This window comes from Scyliorhinus canicula, chromosome 21, assembly GCF_902713615.1.
Source record: "Scyliorhinus canicula chromosome 21, sScyCan1.1, whole genome shotgun sequence".
Lineage (NCBI taxonomy): Eukaryota > Metazoa > Chordata > Chondrichthyes > Carcharhiniformes > Scyliorhinidae > Scyliorhinus > Scyliorhinus canicula.
Window position 1 is genome coordinate 55,510,517 of NC_052166.1, and position 16,309 is coordinate 55,526,825.

Genomic DNA, 16,309 nt, shown 5'->3' on the forward strand with positions numbered 1-16,309 from the left:
TTGTTTATATTGTATTTCAGAGAATAGGTCACTTTTAACTGTTCGAAGGGTTGGAAGGTTCTGGGGGGATTTGTATTGCGTTGATGTTTGGTTCAAGATATTTGTTGGTTTGGTTTGTAATTTTGTATGAAATGTTAAAAATTTAACTAAAACGGGGCAGCACGGTGGTGCAATGGTTAGCACTGCGGCATATGGCGCTGAGGACCCGGGTTCAAATCCAGGCCCTGGGTCTCTGTCCGTGTGGAGTTTGCATATTCTCCTCGTGTCTGCGTGGGGTTCACACCCACATCCCAAAGATGTGCAGGGTAGGTTGATTGGCCGTGCTAAATTGTCCCTTAATTGGAAAAGAAAAATTGGGTACTCTAAATCTATTTTTAAAAACATCCAAAAATAATTTAATTCATGTGTTCTGGGTGTTGCTGGTTGGGCCATTAGTATTGCCCATTGCTAATTGCCCTTAAACTCAGTGGCTTGCTGGGACATTCCAGAGGCAATTAAGAGAGAATCATATGTGTGGGTCTGGAGTTGCATGTCAGTCATACCAGGACAGGATTCGGGAAGCAGCACATTCAAGGGTTTTGGAACAGAGAAGGGAGTTGGAAATTGGATCATAGTCTGGTAGGTCAGGAATCAAGAATGGGGTTAGCTCTGTTACAAATGATGGTCCTTTAAATAATGTACTTTTTGGCACCGAGGTCCCAGGCTCGATCCTTTAAATAATGTACTTTTCGGCACCGAGGTCCCAGGTTCGATCCCGGCTCTGGGTCACTGTCCGTGTGGAGTTTGCACATTTTCCCCGTATTTCAGTGGGTTTCACCCCCACAACCCAAAGATGTGCAGGTGAGGTGGATTGGCCACGCTAAATTGCCCTTAATTGGAAAAAATGAATTGGGTACTCTAAATTTATAAAAATAAAAAATAATGTAGTTTGCACAGTCTGACAAGCTTTTTTTTGTGTCATTTTGATAGACATACTTAGGACCAGAGCGATTTGATCCGCTGGAATGGGATCAATATTATACTGTTTTACCATGCTCTGACTAGCAATTGCACCAGTCCAAAATATCACAGCTTCAGTAAATTTGTATCAGAAGTGTACTTTGGATTGACAAAATCATGCTCAGCATTGAGCAAATGCTTATATTGAAAAGCGATTACACTAATTTTCATAAGTTATTTAATTGTTATTTAGTAAACTCTGCGTGTTGAGGAGTCTTGTATTAGTATTGGTCAGTGAGTTGTATTGCAAAGATGATGCAGACAGCAAATCCTTTATAAGCATTCTGTTACTGTCCTCTACCAGGCAAAAAAACTACATACTGGGTTTTTGGCCCAAATCTTAAATTAAATTGTCAGAACTGTCTCCATAATGCTCTGCTTATAATACTGGACAGCAATTTATTTTGACGGCGTGTGTTGCACCATGCTGCAAACTGCCTTTATGGATCATTGGTGCAATTCATCAGCTTTCACTGTCCGCTCATTCATTCACTGAGTCAGGCGTGTATGGTTCCCAGCACTGATCGTAAACTCAGCTGTCATCTGTTTGCTGCATAGCTTGTCCACTGTAGTCTACGTTGTTTAACCTCCCTTTATAACAGTCATTAAAGCAAAAGTACATGAGAGGGTAAACTTGCAATGGGAAAATTCAAAACTTTTCAGTAATCTTTTAAGTTATCTGGTTTACTTTTGGAAAAGGGGATATATTTTAAGTTTTCCCATGTATTCAAAATTCCTATTTCATTGTGAACATGATTATCATAAATGTTGTGGCCTTGTCCAGTAACTCGATCTAATTGGCCTTTCACTTTCTCAATCCAAAGCCTTCCTGCTTTTGAAGTCCATAAAGTTTACCTTGGTTGGCCTAAAATCACATACCCGACTGCTTAGGAATGTTGTTGGTTTCCAATTAATTGTTGGGTAACTGCAGTTTAGGTTCAGAATGAAAATAAATTGAAAGCAGCTTTGCAGTGAAATCTAATTTCTGTGACTCAAGTACATGGGTTAAAACCACCCTCTGGACACAATAATATGTTGACAAGGCTAAGTGTCTAATTTGTTTGGAGTTACATTTTTCTCCCAATTTGCTTGCGCTGTACTGTTTAAGTTGATTTACCGGGTGAAGGGAAACGAGGAGAAAGCTACAAAAGCATTGAAGCATTGGTGTCAGTAATTTGGGCGAAAGAGGGGAAAGCTGCTTCTCATTGATGGCAACGATCATGCACTGTGTCAGTAGCAGAGGTTTGTGGAAATGGTTATTAATAGCAACAGCATAAAATACAAAAGAAAGTCTCTTATCTGGAATGTTATTAAAAAGAACTAGCAAGTCACTTCTAATCTTTATATATCAGTGAGGAGTTTGGAGGCAGGATTTTTATCTGTTTTTACTCTTGCTCCAGGTTCTCGTCAGTTGGAAAATTTCAGTGTAAAGATCACTGAAGTCCGCTTGGAGCAGCAGATATGTGTGGGTGGTTGTTCATGGATTTGTGCAAAAGTGAGCTTGTATATGCCTAAATAAGTAAATAATGTGAATGAGTGTAGGATAGCTGCTAAAAGTGCTCATTTGAAAACCCGAGTAAAGCCAGTTGGGCAGACCATTACCAACAGTGAATAGAACAGAAAATAAATCAATAAATAATGGTTAGTGGATGTGTAAATGTAAATGCCCATTGTAGGAAGGAAGTCCTGCGGTGGTATGAAGCTGTAGGGTTTTCAGACCCTTGGAAAGGATGTGTTAAATGGAGCAGTGATCTGGAGCTGATGGGTATACCTGGAAATGTGTTTGTTATTTTGCACATAAGATTTAAAGTTGCACATGCATTTCCTATTCAGGTGTGAGTTTTATTGAAGCAATACACACAAATCAGCGGAGCCTGTAACTAAATAATCTGGACTGCTGCCTTGCTTTCATATTCCCTCCAATCAGGAAGAAGGATGAGCAGGTCAATCGAATAGACCACCTGCTATCCTGCTGCTGTCAGTGCCATTGGCTTTTTGCCTCGGGCTGCACTTATTGCTGGTCAGGATGGCCTATGACCATTTTTAATTAGCAATTCTAATCAAAATTACAATTAAAATCTTTTTGCACAGCAGTTGAGAAACGCCATTATTGTTTCCCCCTGGTGTTGGGGAAGAATTTTCATTTCATGATTATGCTAGCTCACAATACCTTACATTGAATATAAATTTGAAAACTCGGGTAGTATACTCTTGTGTTGCACGGGTCTCCACCGCACTCCCCCATCGCCCTTTTTGCTGTATCGCGTACATCATGCTCTGTTTGTGAACTGCTCACAGAAGCTCCACAGCCAGCCTTGCAATTTCTCAGCTCTGTGATTGCTCATTCACTGATTCATTAAGACAAGTGTGGCTTAAGCCTGGCACGGGCACTTAAATGATGGCTTCCTGCTATGATTCAGTTCAAATATCTTGGAGATTGGTGCCTGGCAGGCTGCCAGGAGAGAATGGCATGGAATCATCAGTGCTATCACTATTACCCCCTCCTCCCCACCATTTTAATCCATGATGTTTTCATTAACCTTTTGCAATAATTGTCGTACAGTACATTTCACTTAAATGTACCCCAGACACATGCATAGTTAATGAGGAAACGTGGATTTAGAACAGCCTGACACAGGATGTTGAATAACTTGATGTTAAAAGAGGAAAAAGGGGCAATCTGCAAACTAAAAGAAAAACAATAGCAGGCAGTAGAGAAATTTTAAAGAAAATGGTGACCAAAGTAGAAATAACGGTACAAGGATGCAAAAAATATGAGGGGTATAACCGAATAGCAAACAAAACTACATTTATTCACATGAAATGCAGTGAGGCCGAGTGCTTAAATCTGGGAATTTTTAAAAATGAGGGAATTCAGTGCAATGAGGCAGGAGGTGTATTGGCCTTTAATGAAAAAAAGAGAGGTCCAAGAGAGGGAGCCTGGGATAGACCCAGGAGCTGAAGCCTAGAGGCATTAAGTAGATGTGTAGATATTTGGAACAATTTGTCAGATCAATATGTTCTGGAACCAACCAGGGAACAGCCTATTTTGGACCTGGTAATGAAGCGGGGTTAATAAATTACCTCATCGTAAATGAGTCTGTAGGTAAGAGCGATCATAACTTGGTAGAATTTCACGAATAAAACGGCGCTGAGGACCCGGGTTCAATCTCAACCCCAGGTCACTGTCCGTGTGGAGTTTGCACATTCTCCCCGTGTCTGCGTGGGTCTAATTCCCACAACCCAAAGATATGCTGGGATTGGCCGTGCTAAATTGCCCCTTAATTGGGGGAAAGAAAGAATTGGGTACTTTAATTTTTGTTTTTAAAACTTCACAAATAATGGGATTGGTGCAAAAATAAATTGGTCTGATGAGCAAATTAATCCCATCTTCATGTCTTCCCAACTCCCTTGGAAGAATAAATCTCAACAGCAATAGCTGTTACTACTAGCTGTCAAAGGAAATATATTTATTTTTCTGTTTCTTCAGTGTCTCTGAAATGAAAATGGAGGGCATACTTTCAACACTTTTGGTGGAGCACTTTACAAGAAAACGATCCAGACCCAAGGTTTGTGATTTTTTTTTGTTTCCTTCTACATTGCAACATTGTATTCAGACATGATTATATTGAGGATCTTGTGTTAAGAGTGCTGAGATTTCCTGATAGGGTAAAGACAGCTGATACTTCCTGATAGGGTAACGGCAGAAGGTATAAGACCTTCAGCACTTTGTAGACCTTGTCCTGGACAACAATAATGGCAGTTAATTTCCCAAAGTTTATGATCAGTTGGTTTTCAATCACCATATGAACTACGACTAAACTGCCTGGTTTTGATGTTGCCATAAACAATTGTTTTTTTTCAATGTGTGAATTTATTCCAGATGCCCACAACTTGGAAAAGTGGTATATCAGAGAACAAATAAAATACTTCCCTCCCCAAATGTAACTACTATTCTAGTTCAGATGCTTATGTTTACTTACAAGGCCCAGAGTTTGCATAAATTGCACTGAGTGAGAGAGAATGCCAGTGCCATGAAATGTTCAGAATCTTTGACTAATGTTTTTAGCACGTACAGAATGATGAAATGGGTTTATGTCTTTGTAGATGTGTCATGCCCAGTATTTCATATTGTGTATGCCATTTCAGTCAAAACTTAAGATGGCAGCTGCAAATCATGTGATATTTGTGACTCAAATCATGAGATATTATCAAGTCCCCAAAGAATGCTTAATTAAACAGGGTAAGAAGTCTTACAACACCAGGTTAAAGTTCAACAGGTTTATTTCAAACACTAACTTTCAGAGCATTGCTTCTTCCTCAGGTGAGGAAGGAGCAGTGCTCCGAAAGCTACTGTTTGAAACAAACCTGTTGGACTTTAACCTGGTGTTGTAAGACCTCTTACTGTGCTCACCCCAGTGTAATGCTGGCATCTCCACATCATGATTAAACATAGACATGGCGATGCCTCACAGTCATTTGTGGAATTCACATACCTAATAATAATATTGTTTAAAGATGAGCCAACACCTAAATACTATAGAGTTTCCAAACTGCCTGTTTCCATGTTTCATACTGGACAAAGGGGAAGATCTGAAATCAATGCCATTATCAACTTTCTATTGTATCGAGATGGCCACCTCCAATCTGAACCAGACTGGGTCAGGATGAGCCTCAAATGTGTTAACCCAGGGATCATGTGATTGAAACACTATCAGCGACTGCATCCTTCCCCTGGATCTCAGCGGATCCATAAGAACCATCAGTCATCAGCCAGTCTGGGAACCAGACTCTGAAACTAGCTGCAAGTCATTAAGCAGCCAAAGTACTTAACTTTTTCCAGTTTCAAAGTTCAGCTGAGAGCCAACCTCCTAGATATTTGACTACAATAACCCTCACAACCTGCGGTGAACCCTTCGCTTTACAAGATCCTCACTTCAATTTTCAATTATCAAATCCATTCAGGAAGCAAGAAGCCTCTCACATGGCAGATCATAAATCGGAGACAGTGCATTCTCTTTGTGTGTGTGTGTGTGGTGTGTGTATTGAAGTGAGATTGAGACTTGAGCACAAAATCGAGGCTCACATTTGGGATGAGACATTAATGTCTACCCCCTCCGATATGTAACTATGGGTATTTCTTTATGGACTGGGAGGCCTGACTTAATGATTGTTAATTTTCTGGTAAAGACAAGACCTTAAGTGAGTCTCATGACCCTGTTGGTCAAAGACAAAATACAAATAAAGTAACTCAGCCTCAACTAGTCCATGTGGTGATATAAAAGGTTTATTGCGCATAAGCCAAAGAGAATGTGCCTTGTGACCTAGAGATGGAAAAATCTTCTAACTCATTGTTTTGCAGTCTATATAACAGGGCTCAATCTGGGTGGCAGAACTCTGAAAAAGTTCATTTTAAAGGGAAAAATAATTGGCCCATTTTCAGTTACCTGTTGAAGATTGACTTTCAAAGTCTACATGGACGTCTAGAAATCTATGCCAGCCCAGTAATGCACAAATTATTAGAGATGTTTTGACAGTTATCCCAGTGAAGCTGTGGCTTAGCTGGTGAGGAAAATTGGTTAACATCTTTAAAATCGTTATTCTCCACATCCTTGCAACTCTGTTGGCCCTTCGTGATGTGTTATACCAAGATCAGGGAATAAATAGGTGTGACACAATTCTAAATAATGGGTAAATTCTCAATGGGAGAATGTTCACAAAGTATATTTCAATAATATCCAGTGCCTGCCTCCACTTTGTGCACATCTGCAAATGTGGTTTTCTTATTCCAGAAAATCCAGAAAACTATTTCTCTTGGCTCTAGTTCAGCCCGTCGCCTTAGCAAACAGTAAGCCTGCACTATATCTGAACAGAGTCACACACAATTGACGTTTCTGACTGAAATGATTCTTTACTTAAGGATTCCATTGCATTGTTGTTAGAGTGTGGTGTTTCTTCCCTTATCCCAATCCCCACCAGAAAGCTGTTAAGACGGCATGGTAGCACAGTGGTTAGCACCGTTGCTTCATAGCACCAGGGTCCCAGGTTCGATTCCCGGCTTGGGTCACTGTCTGCGGAGTTTACACGTTCTCCCTGTGGCTCCGTGGGTATCCTCTGGGTGCTCCAGTTTCCTCCCACAAGTCCCAAAGATGTGCTGTTAGGTAATTTGGACTAGGGGCTTTTCACCGTAACTTGATTGCAGTGTTAATGTAAGCCTACTTGTGACAATAAAGATTATTATTATTATCAAAAGTGAAGAGTTGGGACTGTATCAAACTAAAACATATGAATGCTTAAAATATCAAAAAAAGAGTCACTCATAGAGGTGCACATTGCAATCTTATATAACCTTCGGCCCAGCTTGTCCATGCCGCCCAGTTTCTATCACTAAGCTAATCCTACTTGCCCACATCCCTCTATACCCACCCTGCCCATGTAACTGTCTTAACTGCTATTTAAAGGAAAAAAACTGTACCCGTCTCTACCACTGCCTCTGGCAGCTTGTTCCAGATGCTCACCACCCTCCGTGTGAAAAAAGTTCCCCTCTGGTCTCTTTTGTATCTCTCCCCTCTAACATTAGTTCTAGACTCCTCTACCTTTGGGAAAAGATGTTGATTATCTGCCACATCTATCTTTTTAAAATAAATTTAGAGTTCCAATTATTTTTTTTCCAAAAAAGTCCCAGCCTATCCAGCCTCTCCTTATAACTCAGACCATCAAGTCCTGGTAGCATCCTCGTAAATCTCTTCTGGTAGCATCCTCGTAAATCTCTTCTGCACTCTTTCTAGTTTAATAATATCCTTCCTATAATAGTGTGACTAGAACTGAACACTGTATTCCATGTGTGGTCTTACCAATGTCTTGATCTACAACAAGACGGCCCAACTCCTGTATTCAATATTCTGGCCAATAAAACCTAGCATGCTGAATGCCTTCTTCCCCACCCTGTCCACCTGGGACTCCACCTTCAAGGAGCTATGAACCTGTACCCCTAGATCTCTTTGTTCTGTAACTCTCCCCAACTCCCTATCATTAACTGAGTAGATCCTGCACTGATTTGATCTACCAAAATGCATCATCTCACATTTATGAAAATTAAACTCCATCTGCCATTCATCGGCCCAATTGGTCAAGATCCTGTTGCAATCTTTTATATAACCTTCTTCACCATCCACTATGCCAGCAATCTTGGTGTCATCTGCAAACTTCCTCCTACATTGTCATCCAAATTATTAATATATATAACAAACAACTCGGCAATTAGCTGGCTTGTACCCTGACACGGTGCCAAAACCACCTCTGTAAAGAAACTGGGAGTACACTAATTATATAGAATTTACAACATAGAAAAAGGCATTTAACCCAACCAGGATCTGAATGTCACTAACAACACCATCATTTATTACAACTGCTCAGTCTGTTGGAAAGGGAGTTCCAGGATTTTGACTCCACAACAATGAAGGAACGGTGACATAATCTCCAAGTCAGAATATTGTGTGACATGGAGATTATGACACTCCAGTTTGCCAGGTGCCCTGGTCCTAGGTAGTAGGAGTCATGGGTTTGGGAGGTACTGTTGAAGACGCTTTGGGGAATTGCGGCAATGGTTCAGGAAGGTGGTGCACACTGCAACTACATTGCGTGAGTGGTGGAGGGATGCTTTTATGAAAAGGTGGACGGGTGCCATTAAGTAGATTGTTTTGTCCTGGATGGTGTTAAGCTTCTTGAGTTTTATTGGAGCTGGGCTCATCCAGGCAAGTGGAAAGAGAGTATTCCATCACACTCCTGATTTGTCCCTTGGGGTTGGTAAAAAGGCTTTGGCAAATGCCGAGCTGAGTCACTTACCGCAGAATACCCAGCCTTTGACCTACTGTTGTTGTCACAGTATTCATATGGTTGGTCCAATTAAATGTCTGATCATAGGTGATGGCTGATTTCACAATGGGAATGCCATTGATTTCAAGGGGAGATAGTTTGATTCTTGTTGGTGATGGTCATCGTTTAGCACGTGTATAGCACAAATGCCACTTGCTGTATATAAAACAGTCCAGGTGCGGACATTCATCTTCCCCAAGTCTAGTTGTCCAGTAGCTAATAATGGATAATGGACAGGTTGCATTTTGAAAACAGAATAGTTTGGGTTGTTCACTGCCTAAACTAATATCTGAATTAAGACCCGGAGGTTCAGATAGCTTTGTTAAGCCCTGTCATCCTTCCCAGGCAGATATGTACCCCTCTCTGTGAGTGTTAACTCCGGCGTGTCAAGGACAAACAAATGAAGAAAAGTAATAAATTGTTTGGCTGTAAGTAACCTGAAAAGGTTTAGTACTTTAATCATCATTCTTTGACTAAAGGTTTCTCCTGCCCGTCTTACTGTACTGTTAATGCCATGAGAATTAGCAGAATTAGGCCATTTGACCCATCGATTCTGCTCAGCCATTTAATCATGGCTGATATGTTTTTCATCCCCATTCTCCTGCCTTCTCCCCATAACCCTGATCCCCTGATTAATCAAGAACCTATCTATCTCATCTTGTTATGCTATTAGGATAGAAGTTTGTGTTCTAACACCAAACAGATACTTTTATGTGCAAGTATGTAGGTACCTTTGAATGTTAAATACACATTTTTCCAGTACTCCATTGGCCTACAAAATAGTAGGTGGGCAGCCAGGCTGGTACTTCTGGCAAAGTTGATCTGTGATGCAATACATGAGCACTGCCTGGGCTAATTATGGCTCCTTTTCCAATCCTGTATTTATAAATTCCTGTCCTCTTATCCTGTACTCTCACATAAGAAACAGCCGTGACTAGAAACTCAAGTATACGAGGAATTGTGAGCACAAATCCAGTTTTTCTCCATTTCTTTGGCATTTTAAATCCTTTTTCAAAAACAATATTTCTCGGTTGCCAGAATGGAGAAGGAAACAGACTGAAGACACAGGCGTACTCGGTGGGACTCCCTTTGGCTGACATCACTCTATTACGTCCGCTTCATTGTTTTCCACAGCAAATGGCTTACCTTCAGGACTCTACAGAGGGGCAATTAAAAGGCGATTATTTTAAAAACCAATTTGTAGGGAAATCATAGAACCTATCTAGGGATAAGTACTTCCAAGTGCTTGCCCTTGGAATTGCACTTTCCTCTAGAAAATCCTTACTCCATTCATAAATGGCAATTGTGTTTGTGGCTAGTTGTTACTGCTGCCATCCTTTCCTCGTCACCTGGGGTATGTTTATCTTGGGAGACACAATATTGCAAATACTTGTAGTACAAGAAAAGCTCATTTAGGAAATGTTTTAACTCTTTATTTGTCTAATTAATCATTTATTTCTTATTAACATCATGTAGCGTATCAACAAATGTATTGAAACAAAAACCCTGCCAACAATTATAACTTCCCCCCCCCCCCCTCCCAACAGCTAACGGTAATCAGATCCTTGCAATGCAATGTAAACGGGGTCGCCATCTACAATAGAACTGTCAGTTGCTCCCCTCACTGTGAACTTGACCTTCTCAAGACGCAAGAACTCCCATCGAATCACCCAGCCACGCTGTGGCACTAGAAGGTGCCAACGCAGCAGAATCTACCGCCAAGCCAGCAATGAGGCAAAGGCCAAAGCATCCGCCATCACCTCGGTCCTCAATTTGGGTTGGTCTCGCTCCTCCAAATATCGCTACTAATGAGCAGGGCTCCAAATCCACATTTAAAATTGTCGATATGGTGTTTAAAAAAGACCCCCAGAAAGGCACCAATTTGGGGCAGGACCAGAACATGTCGCATGGCTCGCAGGCCCTCTCGAGCACTGCTCACACCTATCCTCAACCTCTTCAAAAAAACAAACTCATTCTTGGTGAGAAGTGTCCTGAACACCACCTCGAGCTGGATCAAACTTAGCCTCATGCAAGATGACATAGCATTCACCCTGCAGAGGGACTCACTTTACACCTCCTCCTCCAAAATGGGACCTAGCTCCTCCCACCTAGCCTTCACCTCCTCCACCGAAACCTGCTTTTCCTACGTGATCCGACCATATAACCTGGATGTACCGCCCTCTTCCAACCCTGCACTGGAAAGAATCCATTCCAGCAGGGGGGTGGTGGCACCCCCGGGAACATCGAAAGACCTCACTAGACTCAGTCACTCACCTGAAAGTCGCATTTTCTAGATTTGTTTGGCATTGCAAATCCAGAAGTATTAAACTGTCATTGTTCAGCAAAATCATATCCATTGTCACTAAATAGAATTCCCGAGTATTACAGTCAGTACAAAAATATCCGAATCTTCCATTTGAGAATAATGCTGATTGAGTGCAAACTTGTTTCCTCCACTGTTGCTTATTGATCTTATTGTTGCTGAATTCCTTGTGTATTTTGATATGCATCCCATTTGGACACCCTGTTTTAAGGGTATTGATGCATTGGAAAAGAGATATGGGAATTATTCTAGAACTAGGGACTCTTTCAGCAGGATTCTCCGCTTTACGTTGAAATGACCCGACCAACGTGAAAACTGATGTCAACGGCCTCCAAAAGTGAGGAATTCTCCACTTACCTCCACTTTCTTGGGGCCTAGGTGGACACCAGAGGGGTTGGCGCCGCTCCAGCCGGCACCAAAGGGATTGCGTGAGTTCTCCATGCGCCAAAGGGCCGGCGTGATCTCGCGCATGCGCGGAACCGCCGCCGTGATTTGGCGCATGCGCGGGGGGTTCTCTTCTCTGCGCCGGCCATGGTGGAGCCCTACAGGGGCCTTCGGGAAGGAAGGAGTGCCCCCACGGCATAGGCCCGCCTGCAGATCGGTGGGCCCCAATCGCGGGCCAGGCCACCGTGAGGCCCCCCCCACCACCCCCTCCCAGGGTCAGATACCCCCCCCCCCTGAGGACCGCCCCAGCCGACTTACCTGCCAGGTCCCGCCATGTGGGACCATGCGTAACCCACGCCGGCGGGACTGGCCAAAAACGGCCGGCCGATCGGGGCCCAGAGAATTGCCGAGGGGGGCCGCTACCAACGGCCCCCGACCGCGCGAACCCCACTCCTGCCCGAAAAATGGTGCCGGAGAATACGGCAGCTGGTGACAGGGCGGGATTCGCGCCGCCTCCTGTGGATTCTCTGACCCAGCGGGTCGGAGAATCCCGCAGAGTAGCAATTTATGTTCATTGGAGAAAAAGAATTGATGTCTTTAAAATGCTGAGAAGCATCCATAATAAATCTAACCAGTCCATTAATTTGGCTGGTGAGTAAGGAGCTGGCAGACACTCATTCAAAATTGAAGACACTTCAATTGGAGGTTAGAGGATCCTTCTCTCCTTCAGCCTTGTGGAGCAGTGGAATTTCCGCCCAACAAAAACCGTTAGCTTATGATTAACTTGCACTTTGGAGAGAAAAAGAACAGAGAAGGCTGAATGAGTGTGCAGGTAAATATGGGATTGAAAGTTATTGGGTTAAGGAAAAAAGATGATCAAATATTTATTGCACAGCAGGACTGGTTCTGGAACGCAATAGACCTGTTAAATATTAAGATTGTGGAACATAGCATCACATGCTAGAGATTAACTACAAATGAGCATATTTTTGAGATCAGGCAAAATACAAAACAGAGTTTCTACAGAGGAGATTTAAGGTGAAAGTTCACTAATCTTGCACTCCCAGCAGGAAACTTAAATTAGATCATACACAGGTCAGAATTAGGGTCACAACACTATAGTGCCAATTCCCCAAACTTCTGTGGACGCTCAGGCTTGCATAACAGATTAATTTACCCTAAATCTATTAAATACATGATGGGACAATTTGTCTCTGGGCTATAAAGGGACCTAATGACCCTGCCTCCTTCCTTGGTTTCTTGGCTACTTGATGCATAAGTGAATCATACAAGCAGAATAAATATTGGGGGGGGCAGCAGGGTGGCACAGTGAGTAGCACTGCTGCCTCATGGCGCCAAGGTTCCAGGTTTGATCCCGGCTCTGGGTCACTGTCTCTGTGGAGTTTGCACATTCTCCCCGTGTTTGCGTGGGTTTCGCCCCCACAACCCAAAGATGTGCAGGCTAGGTGGATTGACCATACTAAATTGCTAAATTGGAAAAATGAACTGGGTGCTCTAAATTATTTTTTTTTAAAGAATAAATATTCTGCATCTGATTGGATCACCTAATTATTGACTAGCGCCAAAAGCTTTGGGTATTACTAGGTTGCACCTTGTAGGTTTCTTCTGCGAACAGCTGCGTGGTTCTTGGGATCAAATATCTTGTCAATTGGAAAGGGACATTCTTGCTTTTTTTTTAGAAAATCCATAGTAGAGGCATTTTTTGTGCCTTGGTAAATTCGGATGAATTAACCTTGGTAAACCTAATTTGTTCCATGATAATACCCTAATATAATTTTGATTCATCCACAAAGTTCTTCCATTCAATGGGAAAAATCCATTTAAAATGCCAAAATTTGATCTTTACTGAGAAGTCAAAAATAATAATGGTTTATAACATGTTCCTAAAATGTATTGAATTATAGCTCACGCCCTCTATACTGCAAAGTTCAGACCTGTATTACTTTAATTACTCAAGTTTTTCTGAGAAATTAAGCTTCAGACTTTAATTCGTGGGCTGCTGTCACTTGCCTCCCCAGCATTTAATGTGCACTGCTGGAGTTCAGTATCTAGAGCAGCTGGGCTGGGCCTGCTACATTAAGCAGGTATCAACTGATTCTCTTTGTAATTGAATGTTATATTGATTGATGAAAAGACAAATTGAGTATTTGGATACTTTAAACAATCAAATGGTACTGCTACACTTCCTGGTTAGGCGTGTACCCAGCTTCTTGCATTGCAATGAGATGGTGCCCCAATATAGTATCTGCATTTTCCTGAGATTTCTTGGGAAATCTACATTTAATGATTCATTAGCTTTTAATGGATTACAATTAATTATAATGTCATTGTATTGCCAGAAACCCCATTTGAAAAAACAGTAAACAGCTAATTACACTGCCCAAGAGAAAACTCGGGTAACGGAATAGATCAAACAGCTTCATGATCTCAAATGCAACTTTTCAAAAAATAATCTGAAGTATATTTGTTTTCAAAATCTACTGGAGACACGCTGGTGTCTATAGTTCCATAAAATGATTGTTTATGGAGATAAATAGATCAGATGGGTTATTCCTGTGCATTATAGGAACACTGGGGCAGATTTTCTCTGTTCTTTGCTGGTCTGTCTGAGAATAGCAAGTACCAGGAGGATGAGCCATTATGCTGCCTGCTTGCACCACTTTCTTTTAGGCATTGTAAAGTTCTGCACATACATTTAAACATAAATACAATGCCCTATTCAATGGCCTCCTAGTGTAAGTTCATTTGATTGAAAGTTTAACTTTAAACAATAGGGCAATTTTTCACAATTTGGAAAATCATACCTCACAATTGCAGTATAACAGTACATCAGGCTAAGGCTGAACTGGTGCTTAAAATATAAATTGACAGCCAACTTTTTGAGGAGGATGTTTATGAACGCTGTGTGGGGGGGCCTCGCAAATCACGTTCATATGTTTTGGTCCTGCCCAAAACTGGAGGGGTATTGGAGGCAGGTTTTTAGGGTAATCTCAAGGGTGGTGTAGGTAAGATTTTAATCAGGTCCCCTAGAAGCTATATTCGGGGTGTCAGATCGGCCGGGGTTGGAAGCGGGTGTGGAGGCAGATATCTTGGCCTTCGCCTCGCTGATTGCCCAAAGGCGGATTCTGTTGGGGTGGGAGGTCGGCTTCTCCGCCCTGTGCCTCAGCGTGGCGAGGAGAAATGCTGGAGTTCTAACACTACTAGAGAAAGTAAAGTTTGAGTTGTGGGGTGGGGGGGGGGGGGGGGGGGGGGGTTCTACAACTCATGGGCCTTGTTCATCGTGCATTTTCACGAATTGGATGACATCAAACATTAGGGGGGAGGGATTGGAATGTATAAATTAATTATTCTTTTTCATTAGTGTTTTGTTGGGAGCTGTTTGAGGGTGGGTGGGATGAGGGGATTGTTGGCTAGGGGATTGCCATTGTATTTATTGTTATTAATAATTTTTTGTTGTAAATATGATAAAAATGTGAAAAAGGAGAATAAAAATATTTATTTAAAAAATATAAATTGGCACATTCGCATTGTGCAGTCAAAATGATAGCGTGTTTCTTGTAAGTTGTATCACACCAAAAAGCACAATATGTACAATAAAACAGCCCTATCAAAATGCTGTACTAAATTTTCCAGTAGGTGTTATAATGACTGGAGTAGAGCATTACTTCTTTCAATATATTACGTTACGTTTGAACTAAAGAATGAAAGTTCAAAATAAAAAAACATGCTTCTATTTTTCTATATTTCCATGTTGAAATAGTGAGCATAGACGATATGGTTTTGTGTTGATTTGCTAATGTTTCTGTGTTATTGACTGCTAAGCTGCAGATTGTGACTGTTATTCCTCATACATTCAGTTACAATCCCTGTTGCACGACTGGGGAAAGAAAAGGCTGTTCCCCTTGAGGTGCTGTTTTGTCGCATGGTTTAGGGTGCTCGGTAACCCTGATACTTTTTTGTGCTGTGGTCTAAAATTTACCAAACTTAGCAACCAAATCACAGCCAAGTGTTTTTTCTAAACTTACCTGATTTTCACATACATTCAAAATTCAGCAATGTTTCTTTCCCTTCTCTTTACTACAACGGCGATTGGGGAATTGTAACCAGTCTTGTTATTGCTTTGGTTAAAGTCAGCTAACTGCACAGTCATGGGTTCAAACCTGGGACCTTCTGATCTGTGGGACTCAATACTATTTGTTTTGTACTACACTAGGCGGCGCCTGTATCCACAGAGCAACAGGAGCTGGTGGTCCATCTTGTACCTTTAATTTTATTGCAACATGGACAAACGTGATCACCTGACCTGTCATTAGGATTATTTTAAGATTTTATGTCCAAAATGGGAACAGGTTAATTTTACATGAGGGCTCCTTAAGCAAAGAATTGTAGAGCGAGGGGAGAGCACATGCATCATAAATGTATTCTTTCTAATTACAATATTGATAGGATCATGTTGAAATGTAATTCTGATTTTCATAAAATGAAAAACTATTATAACTAACCAATAATGGGTGTGTTTTGTAAGTCATGATGTATACGTGATCAAAGTACTGTGTAGCAACTCATGTTAAAGGTGATTGTGTTTTCTACAGACTCATTAAAATCTGAAGTTATTGTTACTATCCAATCTTCTACTGTGTGTGAAAGGTTTAAATCCCATTCTACATCCCAGACAAATATCACTTGCAAGTCTCTGATTAGACCCAA

At 41.6% G+C, this 16,309-nt stretch overlaps 1 protein-coding gene across 1 annotated transcript in view; it reads left to right on the top strand.

Annotated features, from left to right (window-relative positions):
• ddx31 (DEAD (Asp-Glu-Ala-Asp) box polypeptide 31) overlaps positions 1–16,309 on the top strand; it is a 125,129-nt gene that overhangs the window by 68,176 nt on the left and 40,644 nt on the right. The window contains exon 17 of the mRNA XM_038782410.1: positions 4,490–4,568. Coding sequence (XP_038638338.1) covers positions 4,490–4,568 — 79 coding nt within the window. The remainder of the gene's footprint in view (positions 1–4,489; positions 4,569–16,309) is intronic.